At 49.6% G+C, this 18,244-nt stretch overlaps 4 protein-coding genes and 1 long non-coding RNA gene across 6 annotated transcripts; 2 read left to right on the top strand and 3 right to left on the bottom strand.

Annotated features, from left to right (window-relative positions):
• Positions 1–2,337: 2,337 nt before the first annotated feature.
• On the bottom strand, positions 2,338–5,436 carry LOC111257053 (L10-interacting MYB domain-containing protein-like). The gene is made up of 3 exons (XM_022826075.1): positions 4,460–5,436; positions 2,997–3,293; positions 2,338–2,895 (listed from the first exon to the last, which is right to left on the bottom strand). Exons 1-3 carry the CDS (start codon positions 5,096–5,098, stop codon positions 2,338–2,340), a joined length of 1,494 nt encoding a protein of 497 aa, XP_022681810.1. The 5' UTR covers positions 5,099–5,436.
• Positions 3,007–13,737, bottom strand: LOC101753798 (protein NRT1/ PTR FAMILY 3.1). Of its 2 annotated transcripts, XM_022825846.1 has the most exons (4): positions 13,365–13,737; positions 12,481–13,270; positions 10,062–11,044; positions 3,007–3,148 (listed from the first exon to the last, which is right to left on the bottom strand). In XM_022825846.1, the coding sequence occupies exons 1-3, from the start codon at positions 13,438–13,440 to the stop codon at positions 10,111–10,113; spliced, it is 1,800 nt and encodes a 599-aa protein (XP_022681581.1). In that variant the 5' UTR covers positions 13,441–13,737; the 3' UTR covers positions 3,007–3,148; positions 10,062–10,110. The 2 variants fall into 2 exon arrangements, with proteins under 2 accessions (XP_022681581.1, XP_004965186.1); XM_004965129.3 differs by lacking the exon at positions 3,007–3,148 and having other exon boundaries at positions 9,730–11,044; positions 13,365–13,736.
• On the top strand, positions 6,693–7,538 carry LOC101752986 (acylphosphatase). Its single transcript, XM_004965127.2, has one exon. It carries the CDS (start codon positions 6,693–6,695, stop codon positions 7,113–7,115), a length of 423 nt encoding a protein of 140 aa, XP_004965184.1. The 3' UTR covers positions 7,116–7,538.
• Positions 8,832–9,654, top strand: LOC101753386 (acylphosphatase). Its single transcript, XM_004965128.4, has one exon. The coding sequence runs from the start codon at positions 9,044–9,046 to the stop codon at positions 9,389–9,391; it is 348 nt and encodes a 115-aa protein (XP_004965185.1). The 5' UTR covers positions 8,832–9,043; the 3' UTR covers positions 9,392–9,654.
• Positions 13,738–14,397: 660 nt separating the features above from the next.
• LOC101752695 lies at positions 14,398–17,818 on the bottom strand. Its single transcript, XR_215034.2, has 5 exons — positions 17,639–17,818; positions 17,340–17,538; positions 16,375–17,183; positions 14,756–16,276; positions 14,398–14,673 (listed from the first exon to the last, which is right to left on the bottom strand). It is a non-coding gene; the product is annotated as an uncharacterized LOC101752695 (long non-coding RNA).
• Positions 17,819–18,244: the final 426 nt, after the last annotated feature.

Raw genomic sequence — 18,244 nt, 5'->3', positions numbered from 1 at the left:
AAATTTATAGTCCTCCTGGTGTCGAGATTTAGGATTTGAATGTGCTGTTGTATGAATTTTGGACTTCAGTACTGCTGCTTCTGAACTCTGCATTGGTTGTTTATCTTCACAAAGGCAACGAGTCCGTGGAGCATGAGGTTCTGTTTGTAGTTCCTTGTGCCTCTACGGGTGATGCAAATGGAGCGTACAGAGTGCAAACAATCCTGTCGAACTTAAGCACATTGTACAGCCAGTCCCCTATTGCAGATAACACCAACAAGATTGAGTCGATAACTAATACTATGCACATGTTGATCACATCCAGAAGGCCCGATCCCCAAAATTACAAGTAAAGCAACATTGTGCAGACAATCCGATTGGATTTAAATCGTAATTAGAGCCGATTACTTCTTTCTGCTGGTTGATGAATCAGGCTGTTGTTGTGAAATTGCAAAAAAAAGAAGCAATGGCTCCCAAATTCTCTATGTGCCTTTTCTCAATTTGGGGTGTTTGGCAGCACTCCACCTTCCAAAAACTAGCTCCACTCCACCAGCTTCACACTTTCTCAGCTCCACTCCACCAACTCCAGAAAACTATGGAGCCGATATACGCGTTTGGCTGTTTGTAGTGCTCCAGCTCCAAAAATACAAGGATTTGGTGGGAAAGTTCTATTTTGCCCATGGTGAATAGTTGGTTTTGTTTTAAGCATTGAGAAGGGTTCTTCTTTTATTTTTTCCGTGCTACAGTACCACAGTGCTACAGTACCATGCGCTACGGTACATGATGCTACAATATTTTTTTAACAGAAGGTTCAACTCGATAATGTTTTGCAAAATGAAAGGTCGCAACAAATACGGTACAAAATCAATCTTTCCATTACAAACTTGTTCCAAGCAAGAGAGAGTGTGGTGGCTAGCTCATCACGAAAGACATCCATAGTTGGCACATTGAGTGCGGAAGTTGACCCATCTGACGTCGCTTGCGAAACTGCATATTTGTTATATCTTTCCGGTATTGTAGGAACAAAATTAGGATCACGATCAAACTGAGCAAAGTCTTCATCTTGACCTCCATGCTCACGAATGAAATTATGAAGGACCATGGTAGCCACAACAATCATCTTTTGCTTGTACATGGGATACGGTGGCATCTTCCAAAGAATTTCCCACTTCATTTTTAATAGTCCAAAAGATCGCTCAATCACATTGCGGATAGATGAGTGAACCCGATTGAACCTTTCCATAGGCGTCTTAGGTTCAATACCTCTATGCCATTCCGGTAAATGATACCTTTCACCCTTGTAAGAAGCGAGGTAGCCAGGATGATTAGGATATCCCGCATCCACAACGTAGTATTTGCCTATATTCACATAAAAATAATATGAGTTATGGATTAATGCTACATGTTAATCACATTCATATATCAAATTGAACACATGTTACCTTGTGGAGGATATGGAAAAAAATTCTTCATCCACTCTGAGTGCATTGTACAACACATTTGTATCATGCATAGCTCTAGGTTGTCCCGTGGAAACATAAGTGAAATGCATGTCAAAGTCACATACTGCTAGTACATTTTGAGTGGCTACCCCGATCTTTCCAATATATCTCACTTGCTCATCAGGTGAAAGAGCAACACGGATATGAGTGCCATCAAGTGCACCAATGCAATCTTTGAAATATGGATATGCATGTTTGTCATCTCTTATCCTTTTATGGACTATGGGGAAGTTGGGATTCTTTGGTCGAATGAAATCTTTCACCATAGCCATCAAAGCATTTAGAACCTCATCAAATTTCCTACTAATAGTTTCGCCAGAATGCTTAAATCTATTTTGAGCTCTCCTATTAGACTCGTTTCCAGCACATGTGTATAGGAACATAGCAAGCATCTCTTGTGCGCTAATGTGCATAGAAGGTCGCAGCCCATACCTTCCCACCAACACACCATGAAGATCCAAGAAGATTTCATTGTTCATACATAGTTGTCTATGACATTCTCCAGGACTTTTCATTATCTCTAGCAGCCATCCTGTTCCACTTACACCAGATGTCCTTGGTAGGTTTTTAACAAGGTAGAGGCCAGCATATATTTGTGCAATTTCTGCAGCACCCAACATAAGATTCCAAAAGACCTCACTTTCATCATTAGAGTCATCACTATCGCTCTTACTTTCCTACATATAAGAGATCATATGACATATAAAATAAAATAAATACTTGGCATTAAAATAACACTTAAGGTTGAATGACAATACTTCAGTCCAACAAGTAAGTAAAAATTGAAATAACACTTCAGTTTCAATAACAATAGTTCATACGAACAAAAAAAGTATTATTAAAATGACACAATTCCTCAATTGCCATACTTGACATTGTACTTTCTGGGAAGCCAATTAAATCTAATCTCGTTTGTTGGCAGGGTCATGAACATGTCCTTTTGGTCCTTCTTCACAAACAACTCAATGGCGATATAATGCTCATCTGTATCATATCCTGCCCCACATTCCAACACAAGGTCCATGACTTGTTGCACAGTTACTTCACCTAATTTTTTAGATGTAAAAGAGGAAGTGGACTCAGCAATCTTGGTTACTTGTTCCTGAATAACTTGTGCTGTTCCAGTTCTTTGTTTCTTTGCTGGTGGAATTCTTTTGTTTGCTAACAAAATAGTAGGAGAAGGAGTAACCTCTTGGACCTCATCTGTTTCATCCCAAGCAACTCCGTCATGGTCACAATCATCAGGGACATCATGAACCTCATTCACATGTCTGTTGTCAACATCCTCTTGTGTTGGTGGTATGATAGGATTAGAGCTCATAGTATTCCAATAATCGCTTTCATCATTAGTTATGTCAGCAAACATGATAGTCCTCCTCATTTTGCAACGGATTTTTTCGAAACTTGCCGCAACCTGGAATATCCTGCAAGGACATCATCATTATTTACAAAAAGAAATGACATGAACCTATTACTTAACAGAAATAAAATAGTTTCGGAACTCACTGCACTTGCCTTCTTCCACCACTCATCATCCATATCAATCACACCTCTTGCTCTGTCCCATCCCGCACCCGTTTGCTTCCTCATCAATTTCTTCCAAGTCATTAAATCGATCTTCAACTTATCCCACTTGTTCTTCATTTGCCGCTTGGTCAAACGAATTGCTGTGAGGTTGAAAAATTCATTACTAACCTCATCATAGCCTACTGAGTTCAAATGAGTGTTCGGTCTATTCCCTTTCTTAACTTGTTTGGCAAACAACGAACATATGATCGTCGTGTTTGCATCAGTCCATTCAATTGAATCACCCTGAATAACGTATGACAATCCATTCAAGTACAAGCATTCAAAGTAATCTGACCTCGTTGATAAAACCACAATTGTTATTCAGTCACAATCCATATAACATGCAATCCATATAACAAAATATGCACCTATGGCAAGCTCCACCTTGAGCGGATGAACAAGAAGCACCTTGGTGCCCGCCAGAAGAAGGCTGCTGAGGCAGAGAAGGAAGAGAAGAAGTGAAGTGACCGGATATAGTAGCTTGTTTGTTACATTCCAGTCTTGTAGTGGGTGCTACTGCCAAGGGATTTTTCTAAGTTTTGTTTTAGTGCGAAAACAGAAACCAGCTGAACGGTTTGGTGTCCTCGTACTGTTTGATACCTGTTACTCGTTTTCTCTATTATATATGTTCACATCAGATTCTTGCCCTCTTGGCTTCTGAATTGCTTAGGATTTAATCTATTTTCTCGCCTAGTTGCTTAGGATTTAATCTGTTTCCTTACATGTACTGGTAAAGGTATTGGGCCATTGTACAATAAATAAATGTGGATATGGGCACATGCTTCTTATGATCTCATCCTTAAAAGTTTAACGTAGTTTGATCTAATGGGCATTAAGAAAAATAAGTGTGCAGACATCTCACATGAGCATAGACATGACCATTGACCAGGGGATCGGCGTATTTTTCAGCAAGGTCACCGTCTGAAATCTCATTAACCAAACTATGGTACCCGGACAAATATAAGGAATTCTTGTGTATGATCCTGCTGCATGTTAATTGTAACTCTTCAATTTGCTCTGCATTCAGCGGACTTTATTGAAACAAACTCTATTACTGCTAAATTTCCTAGGCGATATACTAATATCTGTTTCCCCAGAAACAAACTCTAGTGCTGCTATGTTGGTAGCATACTATCTGTTATCAAATGGGTGGTCTACAAGAACACATTCACCACTGTATCCTACTACAGACATGTTTATGAACACAAACTTTGGGCGCACAGCTGTTGGTCCATTCATTGCAACTAGTTATGACTACGATGCTCCTATTGAATAAACCTAAAATTAGTTCTGATTTGAAATAAAAAAGCAGGTTGATTGCAATTTGCAAAAAGTATATTTTCATGCCTACCAGAACAGAAGTCCTTCCGTGGACCATACATAGAGAAAGCGAAAGATGAAACCATTACCGTGTCAGGAGCGTTTCTCTTTGATGCCTTCTCGCTGCCATGCCCGGCGCCACAGCCATGGCCACGGCCGCCACCCTGGCCAACACGGCCACGGCCTTGGCCGTCACCCCTGAAATTGCCAACACAGTCACGACCTCGTCCGCCGACATCCAGACCTTGGTCACCATCATCCTGGCCCCCGAAATCACCCCTGGACGGATCTTGCTCCATGCCTGATGCAATGCTTAGCCCACAAGCTCCCGCTTGCGCGAGACCGCCCCTCGCCGCGCCGCCCAGACTGGCGGGTGCCTCCCTCGTCACGCCGATCGCATTGCCAAGAATGGCAGGGCCGCCCCTTGGCGTGCCGCCCAGACCGGCGGGGGCCGCCCTCGACGCGCTGCCCAGACCGGCGGCAGCCGCCCTCGGCGCGGTGGCCAGATCGGCGGGGGCCACCCTCGGCGCGCCGCCCAGACCGGCGGGCCCTTCCTTCGGCGTGGCGCCCAGACCGGCGGGGGCCGCACTCGGCGCGCTACCCAGGCCGACGGGCCCTTCCCGCGCTGCGTCGCCCAGACCGGCGGGGGGCTCCCTCGTCGCGCCGCCCAGACAGGTGGGCGCCTCCCTCGCCGCGCCGCCCAGACCGGCACCTCTGTCCCCGTCCATCTCGTCGGAAGAGCGCCGGCGGCGGATCGGCGGATTGGCGGATGCCTCGGCGCAAGGTCGGGCGACAGGCAAATGAGTAGCGGATGGGTCTTAGTGTTTTTTTTCTTTTGACCGGAATCGAAGGGGTACTGTGTAACGGATGGCATGGTGGGTAAAGAACTATAAACTCCATGACGAGGTCTGTAAACAAGGTTTTTGGAGCACCCCTTGAGGTACTCCACCAAAAACGTGGATCTACCCCCCTGCTCCACGTTTTTCCTGGAGCCGGAATTGCTGGAGCTGAACACGTTTGGATGCGATTTTTTTGGAGTTGGTGGAGTGGAGTGATTTTTGGTGAAGTGAAGTGCTCCCAAACAAGCCAGGCCCTGTTTGGTAGAGCTCCAGCTCTGAAAAAACAGCTCCAGATCCATAGATCCAGCTAGCTTCACCATAGAGATGCTCCACCGTGGATCTATGATCTCAAAAAGCGTTTGGTACAGCTCCACTTTTATCTTTGTCTCACTGACAATTTGGACCCATGCATCAGAATAAAAAAACATCTCCTTCCTCGTCGCCGCGAGTGTGACCTCGCGCGCGCTGGCGTCTGCTCACGGAGTAGCAGAGCTCGAGTGCAGGCAGCATGCCGCAGAGCTTGGGGATCTCGTGGTAGCTGAAGCCGAAGCCCAGATCCACGCAACCCTTCAGCTCCTCCAGGTCATCGACGGTCAGGCTCCGCGCCCTCTCCATGCCGCCACTACCTTCCCTGCCAAGCGTCGCCGCGCCGGCGGACCCGCCGTCCTCCTCCTTGCCTGCGGCCACCACCACGGCCCACGACACCCGCCACGGCCACCACGACGCCTCCCGTAGAAGATCTCCGGCGGGCGGGGCGGCGCCCACGGGCAAGGGCAAGCAGGGGCGGGCGGGGGGAGCAGAGGCGAGCAGGGGTGGTGCTCCGACGGCAGGGGCAGACGGGGCTCCGGCGGGCGGAGCGAGCGGGGCGAGCAGAGGCAAGCAAGGGCGGCACTCCGGCGGCAGGCGCGACGGGGCTCCGGCGGGCGGGGCGAGCAGAGGCGAGCAGGGGCGGTGCTCCGGCAGTAGGGGCGGGCAGGGGCGGGTGGGGCTTCGGCTGGCAGGGGCGAGCAAGGGCGAGCGACGCTCCGGCATGCAGGGGCAAACGGCGGCGTAGCAGAGGAAGAGAAGGATGACAGCGTTTTGCATGGAGAAGAAGAAAAAGAAATAGAACGAACCGGTCATTTTCCACTAATGAGTGGTAGTGGTGGGTAATTTTCTCCAATTCCACCAAATCCATGGATCTGGGGGTAGATCCACCGTTTTCGTGGAGCATATCTGCGGTGGAGTTGCTAGAGCTAAAACCGTTTGGCTGGAAAAATTAGGAGCGAAGCTGTTTTTTAATCTGAAGCTGCGTGGAGCTCTACCAAATAGATCCTTAATACTGCTACAGGCTGATTTGATTCATGTTCGGCCCAAGCCCCCAAGCCCACCTGTTAATTCGGTCCAGTGGTCTACTCCAGAAATCAGAATGGAGGACTCGAGATCGAGAGGCTCCAACTCCGACCAACCATCTCAAAAAAATCGCGTTCTCCGCTCCTCCAGAATGTTCCCCTCCACCTCCGCCACCGCGCCCCGCTTCCTCCGCCCCTTCAGCGCCACCGCAGCCGCGCCCCGCCGCGCCATGGCGGCGTCCGCGGGCTCCCCATCCGACCCACCGCCGCAGCAGCAGCCGTCGTCGCCGGCCCCTAAGGCGGTGCGCGTGGTTGTGAAGGGCCGCGTGCAGGGGGTCTTCTTCCGGGACTGGACCGTGGAGACGGCGCGCTCGCTGGGGCTCGCCGGGTGGGTCCGCAACCGCCGCGATGGCACCGTGGAGGCGCTCCTCTCCGGGGACCCGGACAAGGTCGACGAGATGGTGTCCCGGCGAATCCCCGTCGGCCCGCCCGCCGCCGCTGTCACCGCCGTCGTTCCCTCCCCCGTCGATCCCGTAGACCCTGCCGAAGGGTTCCACCGCAAGCCCACCACCTGATTGGTGGCTGGCTCGTTCGCGATTTCGTGCGGCGTGGTTCTGGCGAACGCTGCCAGTCGTCGCTGATGGTAATTTTTGCTCCGAAGAACACTTCTTCAGAATTTTCAGTGCTATAATATGTGATCTTGGATCAAATTGCTGGAATTGCGATGTGCTACGTCGATGAATGTAGGAACAGTAGTTATAAGAGTTGAGAGCAGGAGGACTCTGGTTACTTGATGCACACTCTGTACCCGTGTTCATGGCTTGTGATTACAGTCCTGCCTTTTGGTGTCGACGGACAACTACATTTTCTGTAACTGTGTGCTTGTCAGTCGGGAGAAATTTAGATTTTTGACACTCCCAACACATGCCTTCGCACATTTGACACATGGCTTCGCACATTTGACACTGCAAAAATGGGTTTCGCACATTTGATACTCACATCGTTGACACATTGATTCACCTGATATTTTCCCTCTTTAATAATTTTGTTTTCCTTTTCTCCATTTTCTGTAACTGTGTGCTTGTCAGTCACCAACTTGTTTGAAAAATGGTTGAATGCATCGAAGTACCAGTATTTTGACAAGTTTATAAAACCAAGCTTTGGTATTTGGATGTATGACCTCCACGACTGTATTAATATTTGCTTGTGTAAGAGTTGGGATAGGACCAGAATGGTGAACGGTGATTGCTTGGTGCATTCTGTTCCTGTGATGATGGCTTGCTTGACTATGCATTCGAAAACCTTATACAGCGCGCGTGCTTAGCAGCGACTGAAGAAAATGGAAACACCACGCCGCTCGCAGCTGGAAGAGCAGAAGAAGAGATGTCGCTCGCAGTCGGAGAAGAAGAAGAAGATAGGGGTTAGGGTTTTCGGGGTGGGGGGTTGCCGGGGTTGATCTGTGACCGCCGGACTTTGAGAAGAGCTTGGGGCGGTGGTCGACCGGCGGTGGTGGCGGGTTACCGGGCGGTGGGGCCGGGCGGCGAGGGCGCCGCCGGCCGGGGCGGGGCAGGATAGCCGGTGGCTTGTGCAGGTGGCGGGGGCGGAGGACGCCGAAGTTGTTCGGAACGACGGGTTGGAGGTGGCGGGGGCGGGGGCGGTTGGTGGCCGGCTCGGTCGGCGGCGAGTTTGCCGCCGGCCGCGGGCGGTGGGAGCGGCCGGCGGGAGCGCGGTGGGCGGCGCCGTCGGCCGCGAGGGAGGCGGGCCGTGGGGGCGGGGGCAGCGGTGTGGTCGCGCGAGGAAGAAGAACGACGGCAGCGGAAGAAGAAAGAAGAAAGAGAAAGGAAGGGGTAAAAGGCATATCCCTTCATTCGCTGCCAACGCATCATCGGCGCGCGAGCGCTAGGGAGTGGCCCCGCTATGCATTTCTTTGGTGTCTTACCAGCTGGGGCGCCTTAATTATATGCTTACCGCCATGAAATCCTTGTCCGTGTCCATGGTGAGTCAGTTGTTCATGTGTTTTTCAGAAAAAGAGTCAGTTGTTCATGGAGCATGTTTTGAATGTCGGGCACGCAGGTGTGTGCGCCTATATGCCATGGGGAAGTGCTAAATTGTGCTGAAGTTTTCTTCGTCCCAACCGCTTCCGGCCCTGGATTGTTAGTTTCAGCTGCTGTGGAGAAAAATGGCCGATCGTTTTACATTTGAATCCATGCGCTAATTCTTTTGGACTGATAACAGGATTGCTCCCCCAACAATAATCTGGTGTAAAAACCTCGCATTAACGGTTCGGGAGGTTTTGCCAAGAACTGCATTATTCTGTTCAGAAAATGAGAGCGTTTGGGCCGGCCCGAGTTACAAGTTAGACAAGGCCCAAACCCAAAAGCCTAAATTCTCCGACCTCCGTCCGCTCCCTAGATTCCTTCGAGAACGTTCATTCGGTCGCCGCCGCCGCGCCGCAAACTCCGCCCCCCCCCCCCAAGTCCGAAACCGCACCTCGCCCGGCGACATGGCAACCTCCGCCCCCGCCGACGCCCCGTCTCCACCCGCTCCTCAGCCGCAGCCCGAGTCCGCACGGAAGGCGGTCCGCGTGGTGGTGAAGGGCCACGTCACGGGGGTGGGGTTCCGCGACTGGACCGCCTCCACGGCCGAGTCCCTCGGCCTCGCCGGCTGGGTCCGCAACCGCCGCGACGGCTCCGTGGAGGCCCTCCTGTCCGGCGATCCCGCGAAGATCGAGGACATGATAACCCGCCGCTTCCCGGTCGGGCCCCCCGCCTCCACCGTCACCGCCGTCGTCCCATCCCCGGCCGAGCCCGTCGATCCGTCCGCCGGGTTCGAGATCAAGTTCACCGTGTGATCCACCCGTCCCGCGGCCGGTTCGCGTCTCGCCGCGCGTTCTTGGATCGGTATGTACTCCTAGTAAAGATCAGAAGGTTCACCTAGTACTCCCTAGCTGCTCTGCAAAAGCTCTGCTTGGGGAGTTCATGTCAAAATATTGTGTGTGCAAACCTGTTTCCTACTTCTAGGTGGCTTCTTGTTCTTGAATAATGCATTAAACTATTGACTTCTAATGAACTGTCAGATGTGCCATGATTCAAGATCGAATTGTTTCTGAAATTAGGAAATATGTTGCATAATTTGGCTGGAAAACTTTCAGAAATTGCTTGCCTGAACAATCTCTCTGATTATCCCTAGTGTACAAACAGATGCTTAGACAATAACATCAAGGTTCAGACATGTACATACAACATACTACCTAGTAGGCTTAGGCTAGTACCTGCTTAGTTACAGTTGACAGTTGGATTGCAATTTTGAGCTTTTGCAATTGACAACTTTGAGGTTGCTTGCCTGAACAATATCACTCAATGTTCCTGATCTACATGGCTACAATTCTTTTTTTTTTTTTTTTGAAAAGAGCTAGCAGGAGAGCTGCTGCAGCGTATTAATAAAGGGGAAAGCCCGACGGGCAAAACAACAGATGCATTAACCTTATGAGTTGCAGATAATCTGCTTAGCACTAGTATTACCTGCTTTGCAGCTTAGACCTGTACCTGCACATAGCTGCTGCGATGCTGCTCAAACCTTATCCTGCAGCTCCACCAGTGCCATGCCCACTTCTTCCTCCTCCACTTCCTTGTGGAGCTGCACGGGCTTGAACGTGAACTTCTTGGCGCAAACGACGTAGTAGAGCAGGTTCATGAGCTGCAGCATGGTGACGACCCAGTAGAAGTAGTCGAGCCTGCCGTGGTTGATGTTGTCCGACAGCCAGTTTGCGCCGCCGGGCCCGGCGCTCCACCGGTGCACCGCGTCCACGAGCATCGTGCTCGCGTAGCTCCCCAGCGAGATGGAGAGCCAGAAGAGCGCCGTGGCCGTGCTGCGCATGCTCTCGGGCGCCTGGTCGTACATGAACTCGAGGTGCCCCACGGAGTTGAACGCCTCGGCGATCCCGTGCAGCGCGTACTGCGGCACCAGCCAGTACGCCGACAGCGGCGACGTGCCGGCATCCGTGGCGCCGGGCGCCGTGGAGGCGGCGTCCCTGCGGTGGCGCTCCACGACGCCGGCGACCAGGGTGGCGAGCGCGCTGAGGGCAAAGCCCACGCCCATGCGGTGGAGGAAGGAGATGCCCCGGTCAAGCCCCGTGGCGCGGCGCGCGAGCGGGACGAGGGCGCGGTCGTAGAGGAAGAGGGTGAGGAGCATGGCGAGGAGGGCGAAGACGGTCATGGAGCCCGCCGGGATCTGGAACGACGAGAGGCCCGGTGCGAGGCGGCGGTCCATGGTGGTGGCCTGCTGGAGGGAGAAGGTGTGCTGCGTCGACGACGCCGTTATCACCAGGATGCCCGCCGCCCAGATGGGGCCCATGCGGATCACCGACTTGAGCTCCTCCACGCGGTGCACCGTGCTCAGGCGCCACGGGTTCGGGACGGGGGGTGGGGATGGCTTGCCGGAGGAGGCGGCATCGGTCGGCGTGACCAGGTCGCCGTCGGTGACGACCGCGGCGCGGTCAAAGAAGCTGCACGCCGGAGGCAAACACACACCGGAAGTCCGGAAACAGTGTCAGTTAAACTCGACGTTGTGGCTTCACGTTCAGTATAAAAATGGACAACATCACTTGACTCGATCGATTCATTTCTGTTGAATCCAGAACAGATTTTTGTTTCTAACATAAGGGAGCTATGATCACCCACTTTATCAGGGGCCATTTCCAAATCTTTTCCAAATTCCAACCGTTCAACCAATCATAATTCGTGATACTACAATTCAGATGCCCATCCTTTTTCATCTTTTCATTCGACAATCAGATTGTGGGGTGATCTTCCTCCTCACAAGTATTCTTCTTTGCTTGTTCGTCGTGCACCCCTACCACCACCTAGTTACCTACTTATATCTTGACCTCATGAATAAATTCGACAATACTGGAAGGGAACTCCTTGTACAAGTTAACAAAGGGCCATTGCTTATATAAGGAGGATATTGCTATTTTTTATTGGACCTAACATACACTCCATCTAAAGTTTGAGAAATTTAACTTATGAAAAAACTAAAATGCTTATATTTTAAAATATAAGGAATAAAATAATAATGGCAGCTCCAATGTGTCTAAAAATCGAATCATGGCTGAGAAAAACCGGACTTTGCACCTAGTGGCTGTCGACTTCTAAGTAAGGAAAATCGACCTTCAAACAACACTCAAATCGTGTGCGTTTATGTTTCTTGCATTCATCGGATTTTGCATTTTCAGATCGATTGTATACTGGAACGACCCTAATACATACTTTGTCGAAATGGTTAAAACACTTCACTAAGCTCCGCCACGTTGACACTGAATTCGTTTTGGATTCCCTTAACTGAACTAGGCTTGTTAATACTATGGTTCTCCTTTCTTAAAAAGAGGGGAAAAAACCACTATGGTTGTTCCCATGGTGATTGCCACCTCGTCATGTATCTAGTTCCCTTCTTGGAAAGGAGGGGAAACAGAGAGATTTAGTTCTCCGTCGATAAAGAATTTCAGGTGGGGGAGACATATCCTCTGACAACTAACCGAGATGCAATCACGCATGTTCCTTGAGCAACCAAATGGACCCATGCGCTGCCACCTTTTCAGTGTTAGAGTCCAAGATCGGACACACCAAGAGAAAAAATCCAGCTGCGGCTATATAATAGTACTATGTGTGCGGTGCCGTTGCGACATGACACCGCCGTTTCCATGTTTGGCGCCATCCGAAGTGGCCTTGTGATTTCTTCCGGCCTCTTCTTCATCAATGCAATTGGATTAGGTCTCCCACCATGGCAGTGACCGTGATCCTTTCTTGGCAATTTCTTATGTTCATCGTGGGCTAAGAATTCTAGTTCAATCCAATCGTCGTCTCCAACCGAGATAAAAACTTCGCCGGAAACGTACTCCTAGTAATGCACAGTAGTGAGTGAGTGAGAGAACAGGGGAGTTACCTGAGCTGGTCCGTGTGCACGAGCTTGCCGTACATGGAGATGGGCGCGTCGAGCTCGTCGTTCTCGTACAGCCTCGCGGCGTCCACGACGTCGCACGCCGGCAGCCGCCGCTTCTTGACGGCGGCGACCACCACCTGCGCGAGCCGCGTGAACGGGCTGCCCGCCGGCTCGAGCCGCCGGTACATCGGGTACCCCGCGACGAAGGCCGCGACGGAGACGCCCATGCAGAAGGCCGGCACGCCGAGGCCCCACCCCCACCCGACGTTGTCCTGAACGTACACCACCGCCGTGACGGCGAGCAGCATCGACGCGCCGTTGCAGAAGTAGTACCAGTTGAAGAAGCCCCAGCTCCGGGCGCGCTCCGCCGCCCGCGACTCGTCGAACTGGTCGGCGCCGAACGCCACGATGCACGGCCGGTACCCGCCGGCGCCCACCGCGTTGAGGAGCAGGGAAACGTACAGCACTGCCAGTTGCCACGGCGCCGCTTCCTGGCACGCCGCCGCGCCACCGGGCTTGCAAGGCGGCGGGCGGAACAGCGGCAGCGCCGCCGACACCGTCAGCAGCGCCATGCCGACCTGGTAGACGACGGAGGCGGCGGCGATGGTCCAGAACCGGCCGATGCAGGCGTCGGCGAGGAAGGCGCCGATGAGCGGCGTCGCGGCGGAGGTGCCGCCGAAGTTGGTCAGCGTCGTGGCGGCCTTGGCCAGCGGCATGTGCAGCTGCGTGGTGAGGTACGTCAGCATGTTCGTCGAGAACCCCACCACGGCGAGCTTCTCCGCCACCTCGTTAGCTGCGCCGCGCGTACAAAACCAACTGATTAAGCTAGCGAGACAAATTCGATTTCCATTCGATGCTGCTGATTAGGAGACTCGCTTACGGCTTACCGAAGATGAAGGGCATTGTTCTGAGACCACCCTTCTTCCTGCCCGTCGTCTTCCTCGTCTCCGCCTCCATGGTCATGGCCGCCTCCTCTGTCTCTGCTCGCTGTGGTGGAGGTGCAATGCGCTCGTGCTGCCGTGCACAGCCACAGCCCACAAGCTTGTGTGCTTGTGTATGTAGCTGCTTTGGCCATCCCCACTCCACTTATTTATAGCTTAACTGGTTACTCCACTGCACTGTAAGGCTTTGGCGTCTTGCATTCTAGTCGTAGAACAAGGCTAGGCCAATCTCATTTCGTTGTGAGGCGAACCACACCACAAGGTGAAGGGAAAGTGCAACACCAAAACGATGCGCATTATTGTGACAAAGGTGATGTGGCCGTCGTGACAGGTACTTAGCGTCTGTATGCGTACGTTTTTCACTTCTAAAGTCTCCTTTCTTCTGGTCCCTTTTCACATTTCCGAAAGAGGGAGATGGTGGCTTGGGCATGCGGTATATGATGTGCATCGGACTAGTATCGATCTCCACATGTTCATGCCTGTTTGGTGTAATGTGTACTACTAGTACTGATCTGCCTACCGGATTTCGCCAAAGAAAAGAATTCAACACACTCAATCTAATGACTGGCCAGTCACATTACCAAGTAAGTGGATTTTATTTTTTTAGAGAATGTTTTTAGCATGTATATCTCTAGGAGAAGAAGGAGAGAGCAAACAAAGAGCACCAGGGTGTGGCAATGCCCTCTGCCCCCACAGTACAACCGCTACCACGGCCATGTTGAGGCAGCAACATCCAAAGTAGGGTTTTTTGTATGTAGGATATCCTCAAAGCCAAGTTTTGAGCGCAGCACACTCCACTCCGCACACTCCACTCCTTGATTTAGGTCCATAGACACTGCCAAAATGTGTTTTTTGTGTGTAGCACTCCCCTCCCATTAAACTACTCTTTTGCAGACTGAGAGGTGAGAGAATAGATAGTAAAAAGACTAAACTGCCCCTGGCTGTGTAACAGACCCAAAGCACGCACCACCGGCCAGCCTTCCAGCCACAACATGTCATCAATTTTTCAACATATTTGACAAGTGCAATGTTTAACAGTAACATAGCTGTCACACACTTGACTTGCGAGAGACAAAATATGTGGAATAAGTAACTGACACGTCACAATTCTTAGCATGTCACAGATTTACATCAATGACATGTCAAAAGATAGCATCTAGTTTACTTCCACACACGCAACCACATATATCAGAAGTGCATGAGATGCTCCAGCGCCACTCTACCATGCACCTCAGCCTCCTCCATTGCAATTTTCCTAGATCGGATGCGAAAGATAACAAAAATTAGGGAAAATGTGTGGATGTTGATCATAGTAAAAAAAAAGTATAGATGTTTACCTCCTAGTTAGTGCTCTAGGACTACAGTTTAGGTCAAATGGGCTTGATGGTGTTGCTGGTGCCTGTTGCAGCCTTAGTGGTGTACTTGGGCTGGCTGCTACTTCTGTGATAATTTCCTTCTTCTTCTCGGTCCTCTTTCTTTTAAGTGTGCTTGTGCTGGCTGCTACTTCCTCCTTCTTCTTGGTTCTATTTCTCTTAGGTTTTGGTGGTGCTAGAGGTGGAGCATCTGAGCCATACACCATCTCATTGCAAGTTTTTTGCATGTGTTCTAACTGACCACATCTCCTACATCTCTTCCTTTTCTTGCTACCACCCTCATCAAATGCTTTTATTCGTTTACTCCTTGGTCTACTTGCTGCCCTCTTGAGTACTAGAGGCCACAACTTGAATCCTAAGTGTACTTGAGGCCACTGTGTCTTGAGGCCATTGTGTCTTATCTGGTATTGGTTCAATCCAACCTTCGTATCTTGATTTAAACTTAGACACAAAGTAACAACTGTTAACATAATCCTCCAACTCTAGACCTCTGTAAGAGCATATCAAACTGATAGCATGATTACATGGTAGTCCAATGAGCTGCCATCTCTTGCAACTGCAAGTTCTATGTTCCTGATTAACAGTATGTCCCCAAGGTGTCAAGTCCTTGTAAACACCACTAATCTCTGCCATGTGGCCAACACCTTCGTGGATTGAACAACCAACTAGTCCTCTACTCTTTGCATTGAGAGCCCTAATTATGTGTGGCAGTACTTTAGAGTTCAACTTCATGGCTAGACTTCTTCTTTGAAACAACTTCTCCATGATTTTTTGCCTAATTTTGTCCATCAGTTCTATCGTATAGATGCCTCATGCATTCCCTATGCTCTACTCCATTGGTAATGACTTTGGTCACAGCTATGTCAATGCCTTTCCCAGCATCAGTTGAAATGACAAGTCTAGGTAGGGATCCAATTGCCATTGCAAGCTTGCTCATGAACCAGCCGCAATTGTCCCATGTCTCGGACCCAAATACTCCATATGCCACAAGGAACATCCAGTTATGTCCATCAATGCCTATAACTGAAGCTAGCTGCCCCTTCCACCTTCCAGTAAGAGTAGTGGAGTCAATGCCCAAATAGGGCCTGGACCCATTTTTGAATCCATCAATACATGGCTTCAAAGCAATAAACATCATGCTGAATCTCATCTTGGACCCAACCTTCTCATAGTCTATTTCTACTATACTTCTAGGAGACTTTCTCTCTATCTCTGCTTTGAATGCAAATGCATAGTCAAACCTATATCCTCCCGCTTGCCCAAAATCTCATCAAGTGCTAACTGCCTGCCATTGTATACAATCCAATATGATAGCTTGATCAAGTACTTCTCCTCCAACTTGTTCTTCAAAGGCGAAGCTCCAATTGTAGGATCTTGCCTTAGCCATTGGATTACCCTATCCCTAACCCAAAACTAATTAGCCATGCAATTGTTCTGTACTTTACTTGTGCTCTTGCAATAGTGCTTGTTAGGCATCTTCTTAATCTGAAAGTAAGATAAAAATTAGAAAAGAGGGAAACATAAATATTGGAAAAAAAATTAGAAAAGAGGGAAACATAAATATTGGAACATAAATTATTTACCATCCATGTCCTTTCATCCTACAATTGTGATGCATGTATTCTCCACTTGCACTTACTGCTTTTATAATATCCTGTAAACCTCTTTGCTTCATTGTAAGGGGCTGCAATTTCAATCTCATTCAGAATAGCATACTGCCTAATAGCTCTCATGAAGGTGTCTCTATCTTCAAATGTCACACCAACAAGCTCACAACCTTTTTGATCATCAACAACACAATCATCATTATCTTCTTCATCGGTGTCAGGAATGTAATCACAACTGGTGTTAGAAGCAGGCTCAACAGGCTCATCATCTATGCCAACATACGCTATTTCATCATTTTCACCCCAAGGATCATCAACATGAGAAGTAGGATCATTGGTAGGTGCACTGGTAATAACATCCGTAAGGACTCTAGCAACAAGATTTGACTTGATTTCAGTGCTGCATATCAACATTTGACTTGATTTTATATCAATAATAGCAACATCAGTAGGTACAATGGTAACATGTCTTGGCTTATTAGTGACTGAAACTACCAGAGGAAGCCTTCTGATACCCCAGTACATATTGATTGCAGCAACCAATGAGGAATCAAAATCAATCTCTCTATACTCGCATGCGACCTTGTCCCAAAAGCTCACTTACAAACATTGGTTACTACCTCGCTTTATCTCAACATCTAAAGTCAGCATAGAAATCCATCCACGAAATTGTGTCCTTATCACAAACCCAATTCTTATCACAGGTGGCATGATAATCTTGCATACCATGCTTCTCATAGCTAGGGATGTGAATGGCAAGCCTACACGCTGAGTTGCGGTCCATCCTAAGGCCAATGAAAAAGAAGTATAGAGAATTCAACAAGTGGACAGACTAAACTAAAACAACAGAAATGACAAAATATGGAACCCTAGATATCCCAAATTATTTCTTTCTAGAATGCTAGCCCACAATGAAAACAACAAGGATAACCTTATCTTACCCGTCAAGAACCCATGATAGGTCTAGCGCCTTTGTCGGAGATCCTATGCTGTGTAGCCATCCCACTCCAAGTTAGGGGTTTGGGGATCGATTTGATGGCATTAGGTCCTCTACACAATGTGGAGACTCGTTGCAGTTCAGGATGTTTGTGGTAGCATGCTGAAGGATGAATTGATGGCAACCGGGAATACAACGGTGACCTGCGGCCGACGAGGTGTGGTGAGGCGGCGTAGCCAAGAAAGAAAGCAAGAAATAAATGGAAAGGGGGCTGGGGATTTGGGGAAGAAGCCCGTTCCATACCTGTGGGCGAAGGAGATAGCAGCGACGGTCTTGGGCGAAGAGGATCCATGTGGCAGTCGCGAGCGAGGGGGATCCGTGCCGGGCGGCGCTACTTTACTTCATCGCGAGGGGTCCGTGCTGGGCGGTCACGGGCGAGATGCGAAGACAGAGCAGTCCCGTCCAACTGCTGAACTCCTGAGCGGATAGGGTGCCGTCGAGTGGCCCTGCTAAAGGATTTCATCCATGGACATTTTAGTCTTTTTACCAGCCAATTCTGTCACTCGTGAGATGGAAAAGAGTAGTTTAATGGAGGTAGTGTGTTACACAGGAAATCAAGTTTTGCTGGTGTCCACAGGCCTAAATCAAGGAGTGGAGTGTGCTGGGCACAAAACCACAATTTGAGGATGTCCTATAGACAAAAAACCCTCCGAAATATGTTGTGTAAGTGCAACAGGCTGGAGTACCAATCTGTTGAAGACCCTATTGTTTCATTCCTTCCAAACGCTCCAAGTGACCAAAAAGTCCAGAAGTCAAACCCGGCTTCGGCGCACGATTGCGACCAACATTAATGCAACAGTCCGCAAAAGGGTTACCTACTTGGGGGTTCAAAGATTTGTATCAGAACTA

This window comes from Setaria italica, chromosome IV (genome assembly GCF_000263155.2).
Source record: "Setaria italica strain Yugu1 chromosome IV, Setaria_italica_v2.0, whole genome shotgun sequence".
NCBI classification, from domain to species: domain Eukaryota; kingdom Viridiplantae; phylum Streptophyta; class Magnoliopsida; order Poales; family Poaceae; genus Setaria; species Setaria italica.
The sequence above is the reverse complement of the archived record's forward strand: the minus strand, read 5'-3'. Positions and strand labels throughout refer to the sequence as shown.